The 13,613-nt window shown below is 33.8% G+C and overlaps 4 protein-coding genes across 9 annotated transcripts; 2 read left to right on the top strand and 2 right to left on the bottom strand.

Moving 5' to 3' along the window:
* Positions 1-12: 12 nt before the first annotated feature.
* LOC122401534 (UDP-N-acetylglucosamine--dolichyl-phosphate N-acetylglucosaminephosphotransferase) lies at positions 13-6,248 on the bottom strand. Its single transcript, XM_043403731.1, has 7 exons — positions 5,965-6,248; positions 5,752-5,866; positions 5,200-5,645; positions 1,384-1,572; positions 1,241-1,311; positions 980-1,143; positions 13-887 (listed from the first exon to the last, which is right to left on the bottom strand). The coding sequence occupies exons 1-7, from the start codon at positions 6,132-6,134 to the stop codon at positions 822-824; spliced, it is 1,221 nt and encodes a 406-aa protein (XP_043259666.1). The 5' UTR covers positions 6,135-6,248; the 3' UTR covers positions 13-821.
* Positions 1,436-5,139, top strand: LOC122401533 (beta-1,4-mannosyl-glycoprotein 4-beta-N-acetylglucosaminyltransferase). 2 transcript variants are annotated; one of them, XM_043403728.1, is made up of 2 exons: positions 1,436-2,611; positions 2,900-5,139. In XM_043403728.1, exon 2 carries the CDS (start codon positions 3,029-3,031, stop codon positions 4,388-4,390), a length of 1,362 nt encoding a protein of 453 aa, XP_043259663.1. In that variant the 5' UTR covers positions 1,436-2,611; positions 2,900-3,028; the 3' UTR covers positions 4,391-5,139. The 2 variants fall into 2 exon arrangements, with proteins under 2 accessions (XP_043259663.1, XP_043259664.1); XM_043403729.1 differs by having other exon boundaries at positions 1,437-3,187; positions 3,263-4,613.
* Positions 6,249-6,414: 166 nt separating the features above from the next.
* On the top strand, positions 6,415-9,864 carry LOC122401531 (E3 ubiquitin-protein ligase RNF14-like). 5 transcript variants are annotated; one of them, XM_043403724.1, is made up of 5 exons: positions 6,415-6,472; positions 7,039-7,940; positions 8,058-8,286; positions 8,447-8,619; positions 8,922-9,864. In XM_043403724.1, exons 2-5 carry the CDS (start codon positions 7,056-7,058, stop codon positions 9,150-9,152), a joined length of 1,518 nt encoding a protein of 505 aa, XP_043259659.1. In that variant the 5' UTR covers positions 6,415-6,472; positions 7,039-7,055; the 3' UTR covers positions 9,153-9,864. The 5 variants fall into 5 exon arrangements, with proteins under 5 accessions (XP_043259659.1, XP_043259656.1, XP_043259658.1 ...); XM_043403721.1 differs by having other exon boundaries at positions 6,445-6,575; XM_043403723.1 differs by lacking the exon at positions 6,415-6,472 and adding an exon at positions 6,678-6,681.
* A 133-nt stretch (positions 9,865-9,997) lies between these two features.
* LOC122401530 (tubulin alpha-1 chain-like) lies at positions 9,998-11,938 on the bottom strand. The gene is made up of 3 exons (XM_043403719.1): positions 11,805-11,938; positions 11,272-11,494; positions 9,998-11,180 (listed from the first exon to the last, which is right to left on the bottom strand). Exons 1-3 carry the CDS (start codon positions 11,805-11,807, stop codon positions 10,054-10,056), a joined length of 1,353 nt encoding a protein of 450 aa, XP_043259654.1. The 5' UTR covers positions 11,808-11,938; the 3' UTR covers positions 9,998-10,053.
* Between the last annotated feature and the right edge of the window lie 1,675 nt (positions 11,939-13,613).

Here is a 13,613-nt window from a genome sequence, read left to right as displayed (position 1 = left end):
TCGTTTCGATATTTTCTAGAGTAAATTTAACCAGACAAAACTTCTGACAATTGCATTTATATAATACTTGTTTTATTTTTGTTAGATATAAGGTACAGCGATATGACGCCTGTTGTCGATTTAATTATTCAACGTTACAAATTTGTATTAACATGTACTTCTACAAAGATCATGATCATGAAAATCCTATTTGCAACATTTATTATTTACCTATGTTGTGAATCAATCTAAAATTTGTATTCGTATTGTTATTTGTGAATCAAATTTGCCCAATTTTGCCTTTGGTTTGTGCAACCTACTACGTTCATCCGGGCAAGTAACAAAGCCCGTAAAATAGAGAGCTGTTTCGTTATAAGTTGCTCTTATCGAACAGACGACTTACAACGAGATAATATTGTACTTTGTAGATAAAACATATAAAACATTTTTAATTGATCCATGTAAAATTCATGTATGTCAACATTAATATTATTGTTGTATTATTACATATTTTATTTTATTATATTACAACCTGATACTCAGTATCATGACATCTATAACTGTAGGCCAATATGACTGGTAAACTGGAAAGGAACATATTTATTTCCTGAGAAAAGTACAATACTATTTACACTGCTTGCAACGATTATTAAATGTACAATTACATTAATAATAAATGCGTCACCTTGAAAGTACTTATATATGTATAAAAAAATTCTTATATAAAAAAAAATCTGATGGCCAACATATTGTCTTATTATGAAACGATGATACAGTTTTATAAGATGATGATATATACATATATATGTATTTATATACCCTGGTTTTAAACATGTGCCTTCTCAAACATCATAAAATATCGAAGCAAGAGGGTACCTTATGACGAATGCCAATAAACTGCAAATAATCTACAACATTAATGGTATTTTAAAAATTCTTACATAAGGAACCATCGAATGTTAATTTTTTCTGAATTATCCTACAATTTTCGAAGCCTTACCTGAATTAACAATAAGATGCATGTGAGCGTAGATTCTTTAATTGGGCCAGTTTTAATTAATACGAAATTAATCAAAGTGAAATTATTGCAAGTAACAACGCCTCTCTCGTCTTCTCGCCAATTTACGATATATAATTTTCTAAATATCCACGTTACGAGTTTACCTAAAAGAAAGTTCACGCGCTAATAAATTAATAAATAGAAAATACAAAGAAATTAACTTTAAAAAATATATAAAATTTTTAAAATGTATTCTCATACCAATAACACCAATATCTTTTTTATTAAATGATGTACTGCTGATTTCCAATTTGTCTATTTCTTTATTGTATCTGTAAACAAACGTGCCCATAAACCGATTTGAACATCGGTTTAAAAAAAAAACTGTTTATTACAATACTTACTTCGGTAATCTGTGTCTAGGGCAGGGAACAAAGTGAAATAATTGCGGTACGCTATAAAGGAAATTAATTATTTGTGGAATGAAAAATAGTAAAGTTGTCTTGCTAAAGTGTCCGATAATGCCAACAACAGCAAACGTCATTCCAGATAAATAACAAAACGTATCACCTACAAATATCTGTGCTGGGTACCTTGAACAACGAATAATTACATATTTTTTTTTAAATGCCTATCATTGTTTTGTAGTTTTTTTATTCAAAACAAAGTTATACTCGTCTAATTATGAACGTAGGAACGCTCAATAATGCGTTTTAATCGTAGGTTTTCAAATGCATTTTGTATATGCTGTTGAAGTTGGACAAAATTGTACCGTATCTTAGAACAGGTTTGACGAACTTCCCCGCCGCGGGCTACACAACTTCCCCTTCAGCGATTTCCCCACTATCAAGAATGCAAACGGCGAGAATAACGGTGTGTGTGCAAAGTTTGAGCGTGATAAGGATGCATGTGGCTGTGTTACGAAAATCAGCGATCAAGTAGGAGGAAAGGGCCCGTAGACCACAAGTAAGTACCTAGTCAGGTCTGCTTGGCATATGACTGGTTGGGAATCATAGTGGTGTAAGTCACACTGGACTGTTTCTCATGAAACGGTGTTTTGCGTTTATTGTTTTTACAAAATTTCATATACATATACACTTGTGTCAATGATTTTTGTGACTCGCTGTATATGTATAGTCTGTCCGCTCTCAGGCATTGCTATAGTTATACACCGCACTGTATTATATGAGAATTATGGCGCTCATAACAAATGAGTTAGGGCGGTATGAAACGCGTGCGCCTTAGAAGGATCCGCGATCGCGCTTGCCGACGATTCAGTAAAAGAGTGTGTGGGAGAAGCATTCGGGCGTGGTTTTTCAGCTCGTCCGCTCTCAGGGAGACAGCCTAAGAAGGCGAAAGGATTTCGATAGATCGGCGGCGGACATGTACGAGCTAAGGATCGGACTCGCTGTGGAGAGTTGAAAATATGTGGCATTATGCGGAAACCAATTTTACAAGTAGCAAAACGTCGAAGGTCGGCTAGAAGACACGCTGTTTCGTTTACTGAAGAAGTTTATTAACGAGTGATCGTGGCCATTTAAGAATTAAATGGCACGCCGGGGAGCGGTGACGTCCCGGTTTAAACGTCACGACGAAAAGGCGTTCACATCAACGTTAGCCTCAGACTATATCGTGAGTTTGTACACAAAATTACGTAAAACCTTGATATCCGTCGATTAACATTTGAGAAACTTTACGAATGCGGAAGGAGAAACTATATAATAATTTTTTCACATGCAGTTCTCGTGTAATGCGCATTTTTTCAACGCGTGTAAAGTGATTTTCGTTGTTTTACTAGTATGAAAATGATTTTTAAAAAGTAGCTAACTTACGTACAAGTGGAAGCGACAAATTATACATATGAACTTGAATTAATCACTATACGATGTATCATCAACAAGTTAAAACTTCGTTCCGTAGACACGTACATCGATTATATACACACTTTTGGATGGGCCTCTCTCGTAACAAAAATGTTGCAATCGCAATAAAATTTTTATAAGACTATAAAATGAGCAACTGACAAACTAAAGCGAAGACGGCAGTGCGATGCAGCCCCGCCTAGATGGGAAACTAGCCTTGCTATATACACTGTTAGTCTTACAAGTTCTTATTGTTATGATTTATGTTGCTACAACTCCGCCTTCAGAGTTAACTTTATCGACGACACATACCTCTGTCACATTCGTAAAATTTGAAGAGCCTCAGGTAAGATTTCATCGGCTATCAAATATTATATGTAACATTTTATCATTTACTTCTAACTCGTACAATATGTTACAGGAATCTCAAATTCAACAAATCGATCGTATAAAGTTTCCCATCTATCAGACAATCAACAGGGAAGTAGTACTAAAAGATGTCAAAACTTTTGAGCTGTTTGATACATACAATCGTACCATTTGTTGGAAATACGGGGTGAATAATCAGAAAATGAGAAATGGAGAAGATCTCCAAAAATGCATTTGCACTCAAGGATGGCATGGATCAGACTGTGGTCAACCAGAAGTTGTCTGGAGGGCAATTATGGCATCGAAACAAAATATTAAACTAAGACATCGGAAGATAGCTAGACGTATTATTCATACATTTTTTCTGAATGAATATAATTCAGCAACTGCAGAGGTGATAGTAGAAGAACTATACAATGTAGTGGATCTTTTTGTAATCTGTGATTTCAGTAATGCAGAGGATAATTTTCATCATAAGCTACTTAAAGGTTTATTGCAACAAGAACAGAAAAAGATTTTATATATTAATATAGCAACAAAGGTGCACAAGCCGTTAAGAGTAGTGTCTATGTACGTCTGGGAGAAAATAAAGACTGTAGTACGAAATTTAAAGGACGACGATATTTATGTAACGACTGAATCGGAACAAATATTAAACTCCAGGGCATTAATGTTCCTTAAGGTATATAATGGATGGCCCCAACCTATTGGTTTTAGATTAAGATGGTCCGTTTATGGATTCTTTTGGCAACATCCGCTTAAAACAACGATAACGGTTGGTGCGTGTACAATTGGATTAATGCGGGAAGTTTACCGATCGAATTCGATCACGTTGGAACAACTAGAAGGAGACTTAAGTGAAAGAGATAGTCTAGGTCTAGTGATAGGAGACTTAAATCATTATGGTGGATGGTATTGTTATCTGTGCCAGGCACCGGCAAATATTATAACTAGTCTGCACAATAAAGTTAAATCCAAAGAAATTCAAATAAAAAAAACTATTGACATACCATTCATTGAGGACCTAATAGGAAGCGGATTGTGGTTAGACGGGAAAACTAATCTCCTAAGAGTCTCTAAATCTCGGGACCTCTATTTTGCGCCTGAAACAATACTTAATAATACATGGAAGTACGACTGGCTGGTAGAAAATTTTTATGCTAAATTAGACTATTATTGACATACTGATCGCACCCGACTGTGATATTAATTCATACTCAATATTCAATGTAAACTATACAATATTGTACTGAATTTATATACCAAAATAATATGTTGATTGAATTGTGAATAATAAATGATTTATACGTATAAGTTACAAAGAAACCAAGAATCTGTAATTGTTTTTCTTATTCAAATGTAGACTTTAAATCAGGCATGTCGAATACAGTAGTGCCTACTTAAGTGTCCGCACTCGGGACCGGCCGCGAACGTTTAAATGGGCATGGTTACTTCTCAGAATTCAACGGAGATTAGGAAAGGGGATAAGTGCGAGTGAAATACGATAGCTTGCACCCGAAACCATATATGTACCTACATATTGTATACAATGTATTGATAACGACCGGCGTCAAGTTACGTTCGACACGCTCGATGTTCGAAGCTGCTTGGCTTCCAAGAATTGATGGAGATAACCGCGGACGTTTAAGTGGGCACTACTGTACATACCCCAATTCATTACATTTAATAAGTCATTTAACTTTTTGCAGAATGTAATAAAAAGTAAACTATCTGGAAGGTAAAGTTTAATTGATCTACATATGGTCAAGATTAATTTGATACACGGATCATGTTGCCAATTAACTTAAATATCATTATATCTTTCATCGATTCTGAAGTTAATATGGGTTTAAGGTTTGATACCAAAGTTTAATATTTTGGTGTCTGTAAGATAATGGCAAGTATTTAAAAAGAACAAAAATATGAAGTATAAATGGAAAAATGTGGAATACCCTGTACATTAGTTTGCCTAATTTATGTATAACTTACCAATTGAATTTAAGTAAGCCCAATGAAGTAGCTATATATGGAAGCATAAAATATAATGAGAACTGATGTGCTTTCCAAAGGTCTCCTGATAGTTCTATGATATTGAAAGCAAGAATGCTTATTGAAATTATTAAGCTTTGTCCAACTTCTAAACCATTTATGCCAGCCAATATATTTATTGCATTTGTGCAGAATACTGCCAACATCCCCATGTATATATAGTAAAATATCCATAGATCCACAGACATACCAAACCAAAATCTTAAGGGTTTTGGCACAATTATTAATGTAGAATTGAAATTAACGTAATACACCATTAAAAGTGGCAAGGAGGCAATAGTTGGTAGCAATAATTTGTGCCGCCAACGAAGATCCAAAACATCATCAGCAAAACCCAAAAGTAGCATACAACATATTGAAAGTAGAGCAGCCAAAAAGTCCATGAACTGTAATTCAAATTTAGTAAATTATCATATTTTATTTGTAAGACTTAACCATAATTAACTTATTTAATATAAATATGTCCTATGTAATAAATTATTCATTGCATACCTCGTTATAAGGGAAGTTTACACGATTGAATATATAATTTGTAAATGGTATAGGAATAAACAGAAAGAGTGTTATAAGAAAAAGGCATCCACTGACAACACCAAATGCCTCTGGTCTGTAAAAAAATTCCAATGTGCAAGTTACCTGAACGCTGTCCGCTGTAGGCAAAGGTGGAACAAGAAAAATATCATGTGACATCAAAACTTCACTTACACTTTTTCACCACCACTTTTATTCATATCAATCCCGTATAGGTTAGCTTTAATAAACATATCTTTTATCCTCGGTATTAAACGTACGGTTAAAAAATACGCACTGACTGACATTGCGAGGTTAACTAAGAGCGGAAAAATGAAATTCCAAGCGTTCTCGTTGTGCTTCATATTGAACGTTTCGAAAAAAGAATGGCTTTGAAAATACAAAAACAAAATGTAGATACCACAGCGAACGATCGACGTGGTCTCACGCAAATATTACCAATTATTTGTTGTCTTTAATACCAGATAACACAGGTGCAATGACGTCTTTCGAAACAGCAAGCAAACAGAAATTTAAACGGATCGCGCGTGTTTATGGTTATAAGATAGAATAGAAAAAAGAATCGATTGTAAAATTATATTCGGTTTGGCGTGTAAAATTTCAATGAAATTAAACGAATAACGAAATAATAACGTTAAACATTTCGGTTTATTCAATTCTATTCTATATGTGAAGTATCTAGGTATATTTATTAATAAATTAGTATATTATATTTTACGTTACAGATAAAAATTTCGATTTTTATACTGTCGCGAAGGTTCTCACGGATTAAAGAAATTCCAAAGGTAGAAGAAAATTTCGTTTAACTGTTTTATCGTAATTCTATCCTCTGTTTTTGATCAATATTAATTTCTTTTTTTATCAATATATGTATAGATTGGCTTATGAAGTGTACGTGTGTTTTTTCTAAACATGAATTAGATAATATGGCTTTGTAATTATGAAATAATTTCTTAAGTACCGATCATTAATTTATAATTCTTTCTTTCAATAACGTGTCCTCGACTGTGTTGACATCGTTTTTCATATATCTCGATTCTAAGCAGAAAATCGAATATTTTTAGTTACTTTTCGTAATCACCTAACCTAAATTTGTCAAATACAAACTATATTTGTTTTCATGTGCAATTTATATTACTGATACAAAGTTATACGTGTACTACGCATAAAATTTCCATCTAGTTTTATTTCTTTTTTCCGACATTAGTACCGTAAATCTAATACCACATTTTTTTTTTCTACTGTCAGTTGCTTATTTCGTGCCGATGGATAGTCAAAAGCAAACAGACGAGATCATTGCACTAGGAAGTATTTATAATGCAGAAGAATTTTCATACCACGAGGAAAATGGTACTTATCAATGCAGTTTCAAGATATTCATAAATCTTCCTACGAACTACACGGTAACTTACAAGGATTCTAGACAGCCAGAAGAACCTTTGCAAAAGATCAAAGTATCGCATTTACCACCTTTAACGCTGCACATCATTTTACCCGAAGATTATCCTTCCATATCGCCGCCGAGATTTACTTTGGCTTCGTCATGGTTGCGTATCACGTTATTAGCCGAATTGTGTAGAAAATTAGATGATCTCTGGGAGGAAAACAAAGGACAAGAAATTTTGTTTATATGGATAGGCTTCATACAAGATGAGATCTTGGAATTTTTGAATATACAAGAAAGTGTTAATATAAATCATGCGTATACACGTTATAAGAAGACTTTGGAAAAGAAACAAGTCATTCAGGAAAATGAAATAATAGATGTAGAGAAACTATGTGTTATCGAGAATACAAAGAAGGAAGTGAAAACTCTAAATAAAACTCAATATTTGAGTAAAAAGAATGTTGTACACAAATGCTATGATAAGCGAGCTATTTTAGATTGCCCCATTGATAGGAATCCTATTCAAGCATTGATTGATTACAGTGAAGAACGCGAACACATTGAATTCCAGAAAAGCTTCTACACTTGTAAGATATGTTTTGTGGATATAATGGGAAAACAATGTACACAGTTTTTGCCATGTTCTCACGTATTTTGTAAGGAATGTATAAGGAGTTACCTCAGGGTAAAGATCAAAGATGGAAATGTACGAAATATCTGTTGTCCTGATGAAAAATGTACTTCCGAAACAACTCCTGCTCAGGTAATCTCTTTCCTTCATTCTTTTATTTGCAGAATTAAAGTTCAATTAAATACTTTATGCTTACCATCATTTGTTAGTTTAGTACAATTGTATTTAGAGTTTTATCAAAATTTTCAGATAAAAGATCTAGTAAGTACAGACTTATTTGCAAAATATGATTCTATACTACTGAGTGTCACATTAAATACTATGATGGATATAGTATATTGTCCAAGACGTAGTTGTCAATATCCAGTTACTCGTGAACTAAATGAACAAATGGCAAATTGTCCAGTGTGTCAATACGCATTTTGCATTTACTGCAAAATGGTGTACCATGGTATAGAACCATGTAAAGTCTACTCTGGTATGTTAATCTTCTGATGTATGTAAATTTGACTAATACTGTTTTAAAACCCTTTATCTTATCCATAAATTGTGAAATATACTGTACATGTATTTTTATGTAATATATATTTTATAAGTTTTAAGCTACATATGTATAAGTAAAAGAAATTACATTGTAGCTGAAACACAACGGTTGGTAACTGAATATCAAGAAGCCTCTAATGATAAGAAGCTTCAGATGGAACAGCGCTACGGTAAAAAACAGCTTCAATCTTTAGTAGACAATGCCATGTCTGAGAATTGGATTAAAAGTAATAGTCAGAAGTGTCCTAAATGTAATGCTGCTATCGAGGTATTATAAACTGTTTATGTTTGCATAGAGAGTGAAGTATTTAAAACCGGCGAAAATAAAATTTAAGAGGGACTAATTAAAAATTGATCATCATCCAAGCTGTGGCCAAATCCTCTAGGACAAAGTTCTATTCATTCATTATGATATTAAAAATGGCATAATTCAATAATTATACAAAATCCTTCTTCAGTAAATTATTCCGGTGGTCTGTTTTAAATACCTCATTCAGCATATTTATATTTTACACAATGAATTGTTGATTAACACAAAGTTATGTTGAGATGCACTTACTGACTTTTCAGAAATTAGATGGTTGCAACAAAATGGTATGCTGGCATTGTAACACGTTCTTTTGTTGGTTATGCGGTGATATTCTTAACCGTGAAGCGCCATACGAACATTTTCTAGATATGGGTTCGAAATGTTATAACATGTTACATTACGGAATATTACATGAGGAAGAAATTGAAGAAGATAACAATTTCTTTGAATTTCCATATAATTTGAATTACGAGTCGGAAGACGACAATTAACATCAGGAGTTTGTAATATAAAATTGAAATAAACAAAACAGTAATAATACATTCAGAAATTTAGCAGCCATTGTTAATTTTCGAACGAATATGTTCATTTTTTACTCATTTTTGCAGTGCAAAAAAAGTGAAACATTTCCATTGGAATCGACCTCTAATTGTATAATTCTTTCTAGAAATCCTGTAATTTTTTAACGTCTCGTATATTTATAAGTGTTTGTGCCTGTACAAAAAAGAATGTATGTATATTTTCGTTAAGTTTATTATATAAATACCATGCAAAGTTTAGAGCATTATTTTGTAAACTGTTTTCTTAAAGTAATCTATTCTTTCGTAAAAAATTTGTATATGTTTGAAAATGGCCGGTTTGAACAAGATGGGCCGCGTTCTTGGCCGTCACGAGGTTTCGACCGGCACGCAGAAAATCGACGCGTGCGCCCAAAATTGGTTTTGACGCATCGCGCAGTGGGAGCGGCAGCGATTCTCTCTAGCACAAAGCGTGCCCGTCGTGGCGGCCAAGAAATGAGCTAATTCTTGAACAGTATAAAATATGAATATGCGATTTTGAACCGTATCGAACCGTATATTGTATCTACGAAAAATGTAGTACGATTAATGATTTAAGGTTATGATTACCAAGTAATTGCACAATAATTATTCAAGTTTACCGATTTATAATTCCGATTATATGGTAATTATAGTCATAAATCGCAAACAGAATATATTTCATCCGATTGTTTTGAACTACGATATAAAATTATAAATATTGTAATCTATACTCTATAGCAAATTAATAAATAATTATCTTATAGAAAGGTTTCGCATGTATTAAATTTACGAATGTGTTATTGATAGAAATTCACTTTCTTTATTGGAAAAAAAGGGTGTATCAAAAAGTCATTTAATATTCTTCAGCACCCTCTCCTTCACCTTCAGCAGAATCCATTCCAACTTCTTCGTAATCTTTCTCGAGAGCAGCAAGATCTTCACGAGCTTCAGAGAATTCACCTTCTTCCATACCCTCGCCAACATACCAGTGGACGAATGCTCGTTTGGCATACATCAAATCAAATTTGTGATCGAGACGAGCCCAGGCCTCTGCAATAGCCGTAGTGTTTGACAACATGCAAACAGCACGTTGCACCTTTGCAAGATCACCACCGGGCACCACGGTCGGAGGCTGGTAATTAATGCCAACTTTGAATCCAGTGGGACACCAATCAACAAACTGAATGGTGCGTTTGGTTTTAATAGTGGCGATTGCCGCGTTTACGTCCTTTGGTACCACATCGCCTCTGTACAACATACAACAAGCCATGTATTTCCCGTGACGCGGATCGCACTTCACCATCTGGTTAGCTGGCTCGAAACACGCGTTCGTAATCTCTGATACAGAGAGCTGTTCGTGATATGCCTTCTCCGCTGAAATGACTGGTGCATACGTTACCAATGGGAAGTGAATTCTGGGATAAGGAACTAAATTAGTTTGGAATTCAGTCAGATCGACGTTAAGAGCACCGTCGAATCGCAGAGAAGCTGTAATGGAGGACACAATTTGGCCGATCAGTCTGTTCAAATTCGTGTAAGTAGGTCTTTCGATATCTAGATTACGACGACAAATATCGTAAATGGCTTCGTTGTCAACCATAAATGCGCAGTCGGAATGTTCAAGCGTGGTATGCGTGGTGAGAATTGAATTGTACGGTTCTACAACCGCGGTAGAGACTTGTGGGGCAGGATAAATAGCGAATTCCAATTTGGATTTTTTGCCATAATCAACGGAAAGACGTTCCATTAAAAGGGAAGTGAATCCAGAACCAGTACCACCTCCGAACGAGTGAAAAATGAGGAAACCTTGAAGGCCAGTACATTGATCAGCCAATTTACGAATTCGATCCAACACGAGATCAACAATTTCTTTTCCAATCGTGTAATGACCGCGAGCATAGTTATTTGCCGCGTCTTCTTTGCCGGTGATCAACTGTTCCGGATGGAATAGCTGACGATAAGTACCAGTGCGTACTTCGTCTAAAAAATAAAAAATGTTTTGATTAAATTTCATATATTATCATTTAAATTTGATATAACTAAAGTTACAAATGAAATCAAAAATATTTACCAACGACTGTAGGTTCCAAATCAATGAAGACTGCCCTAGGTACATGTTTTCCTGCGCCTGTCTCACTGAAGAAGGTGTTGAAACTGTCATCACCTCCGCCAATAGTTTTGTCAGATGGCATTTGACCATCAGGCTGGATGCCATGTTCCAGGCAATATAATTCCCAACACGCATTACCAATCTGTACTCCAGCTTGTCCAACGTGAACCGAGATACACTCACGCTAAAATAAAATTATAAAATCTATTAAATCCATTCGAAACAAAATTATTAATTTATGAGGATAAAACTTGAAGCTATTAAATTATTTAAATCATCGTACGAATAAAATATAAAAATTATATAAATGAATAAAGTTAGAATTATCGTAATTAAATAATTAAGTTAAAAAAATGTTTAAAAATATATAATATATGTAACTAATATAGGAAGCCGGCCGGCACTTAACCGTTACAAAATGGCTGCTTGTTCCTACGCTGATATTACTTTTTTATCTTTACATCCAATATCGATAAAGAAAATAAAAAACTTACCATTTTGTATTGTAAAGTGAAGCGTCAAAATTCGTAAAAAATAAAATATAAATGGATGAGAAGGCGTCGACAGTTGGCTAAAGCAAGTAATGGAGCTTTCGCTAACAACTATAACGTTTCCACCCAAGTTTCACAGACAGAATGCTTCTAAGGACGTTGCAACGGGTATTTATACCCTCGGTAATCGGCTTCTTCAACGCGTTCTGATTGGTCGTCGATGGCCTCATTCCCTTTCGTGATTGGTGTTTTTTCGACCGCAGTACCCACGAACGACTGAACGTACGGACCTTATACGGAAAATATAGTCCCAATAATAACGACATAATCGCTTATTTCATTGACATTAACGCAACATATTCATTCATTATCTCTCACGAAATTAATATCAAAACGAATTAATTTTTAATCGTAATAACTCGACTACAACGTGAAATAATGTAGGCAATTTTGACGAAAATGCAGTCGCTATGGGCGATGGTTTCTTCCATATTTGGATCGTACATCTTGATTGGTGACTCACGTAATTTATCTGCCAGTTTTGTAACAAAACATGTATTACGGCACTATATTGATAAAAAAAATAATTAAACTTGAATATATTATGTTGTACGAATTAATACTTTAAGGTACCTAACTATTTTCATTACCTTTTCATTCTTTATTAACCGATTTCTGTTAATTGCACACATGTATGTACATGTATGTATATATATGCCATGTACATAATTTATAATTGATAGATGTGTCAAGTTCTGATTATTGCTCTGTGTTCAGATATATCATTTTTCTGTGAAAATAACTTAGTTTATATGTCAGCTTGCAATAAGAAACATAATGTCTGACGTGATTGCCATTTTCGTATTAAACTACGTATGAATATTGATTTATATAAATTTATTTCGTATAAGAATGATCAAATTCGTAGGATTCATTGATATGTAATTATTATTTAATGTTTAGTAGAGAAGTTAAATATTACAAAGTGCATTTCTGAAACAATATTCTGTGACTGTAACACATTAAAATTAGCCCATTTAAAGTATACTGATAAAATATATCGCTATTATTCATTTCTCATTGTTAAAGTTTAATGCATGTACAAAAATTAAACGAAGACATGCAATTTAACAAACTATAAGGGGTTTGCAATATTTGGATTGCATACACCCATATTAAGTATTGATCTCGTCTCCGTATACTGGGTGTTCCAAAAGCATGTTGCTACAATTAAAACTACAATGTAGCGCCAACGTTTTTATAGTATTAATCGACAGTAACGATTCTGTTGTTAAATTTATTAAAAAAAATATTTGATGAACGTAATAACTAAAGTTAAAAAAACATGCTAATGAAAATGAAATAATACTATGAAATATTTTTGAGATCGGCGCATTAACTTCGGTAGATTGATTATGCGATGAATTGAAGTTGATCTACTTCCTCTCCATGAGCACAGACCGTATCCGCTCTCTACTCTTGATTCTGCGATCTTACCTTACTGTGGTTTCTGACCTCTTTAAAGTTTCATAGTTCTTTCAGTCTTAAGAAACTGTTCAACTGTAAAATCATGTGATAAACGTAGTTTACATTCTTGTATTTTAAAAACGTATATAGAATAACATCTAGTTTTACTATTTAAAAACAGTATGTTTTAACGAAATAATAGTTTCCGTTCATATTCTACGTGAATGCATAAAGAACAAGGACCTATATGTATAAGCATGTATGTATGCATCTTGTCATGGTCGAATAGGACAGCTGGACGACGGTTAAGTGTTTCACTGATGCATACATATACATATGTATGTA

This window comes from Colletes gigas, unplaced genomic scaffold, assembly GCF_013123115.1.
Source record: "Colletes gigas isolate AHSC1104 unplaced genomic scaffold, ASM1312311v1 Colletes_gigas_Sc00025, whole genome shotgun sequence".
NCBI classification, from domain to species: Eukaryota; Metazoa; Arthropoda; class Insecta; order Hymenoptera; family Colletidae; genus Colletes; species Colletes gigas.
The sequence above is the reverse complement of the archived record's forward strand: the minus strand, read 5'-3'. Positions and strand labels throughout refer to the sequence as shown.

Excerpts from the sequence above, each read along its gene's own strand:
- LOC122401533 (XM_043403728.1), top strand. The coding sequence starts at position 3,029 with ATGCAGCCCCGCCTAGATGGGAAACTAGCCTTGCTATATACACTGTTA.
- LOC122401534 (XM_043403731.1), bottom strand. The coding sequence starts at position 6,134 with ATGAAGCACAACGAGAACGCTTGGAATTTCATTTTTCCGCTCTTAGTT. Across the intron at positions 5,646-5,751 it reads TAAACTTCCCTTATAACGAG|TTCATGGACTTTTTGGCTGC; the intron begins GTATGCAATGAA and ends TTTGAATTACAG. Across the intron at positions 1,312-1,383 it reads CCTAGACACAGATTACCGAA|ATACAATAAAGAAATAGACA; the intron begins GTAAGTATTGTA and ends GTTTGTTTACAG.
- LOC122401531 (XM_043403724.1), top strand. The coding sequence starts at position 7,056 with ATGGATAGTCAAAAGCAAACAGACGAGATCATTGCACTAGGAAGTATT. Across the intron at positions 8,287-8,446 it reads ACCATGTAAAGTCTACTCTG|CTGAAACACAACGGTTGGTA; the intron begins GTATGTTAATCT and ends ATTACATTGTAG. Across the intron at positions 8,620-8,921 it reads AATGTAATGCTGCTATCGAG|AAATTAGATGGTTGCAACAA; the intron begins GTATTATAAACT and ends CTGACTTTTCAG.
- LOC122401530 (XM_043403719.1), bottom strand. Across the intron at positions 11,181-11,271 it reads TTTGGAACCTACAGTCGTTG|ACGAAGTACGCACTGGTACT; the intron begins GTAAATATTTTT and ends TTTATTTTTTAG.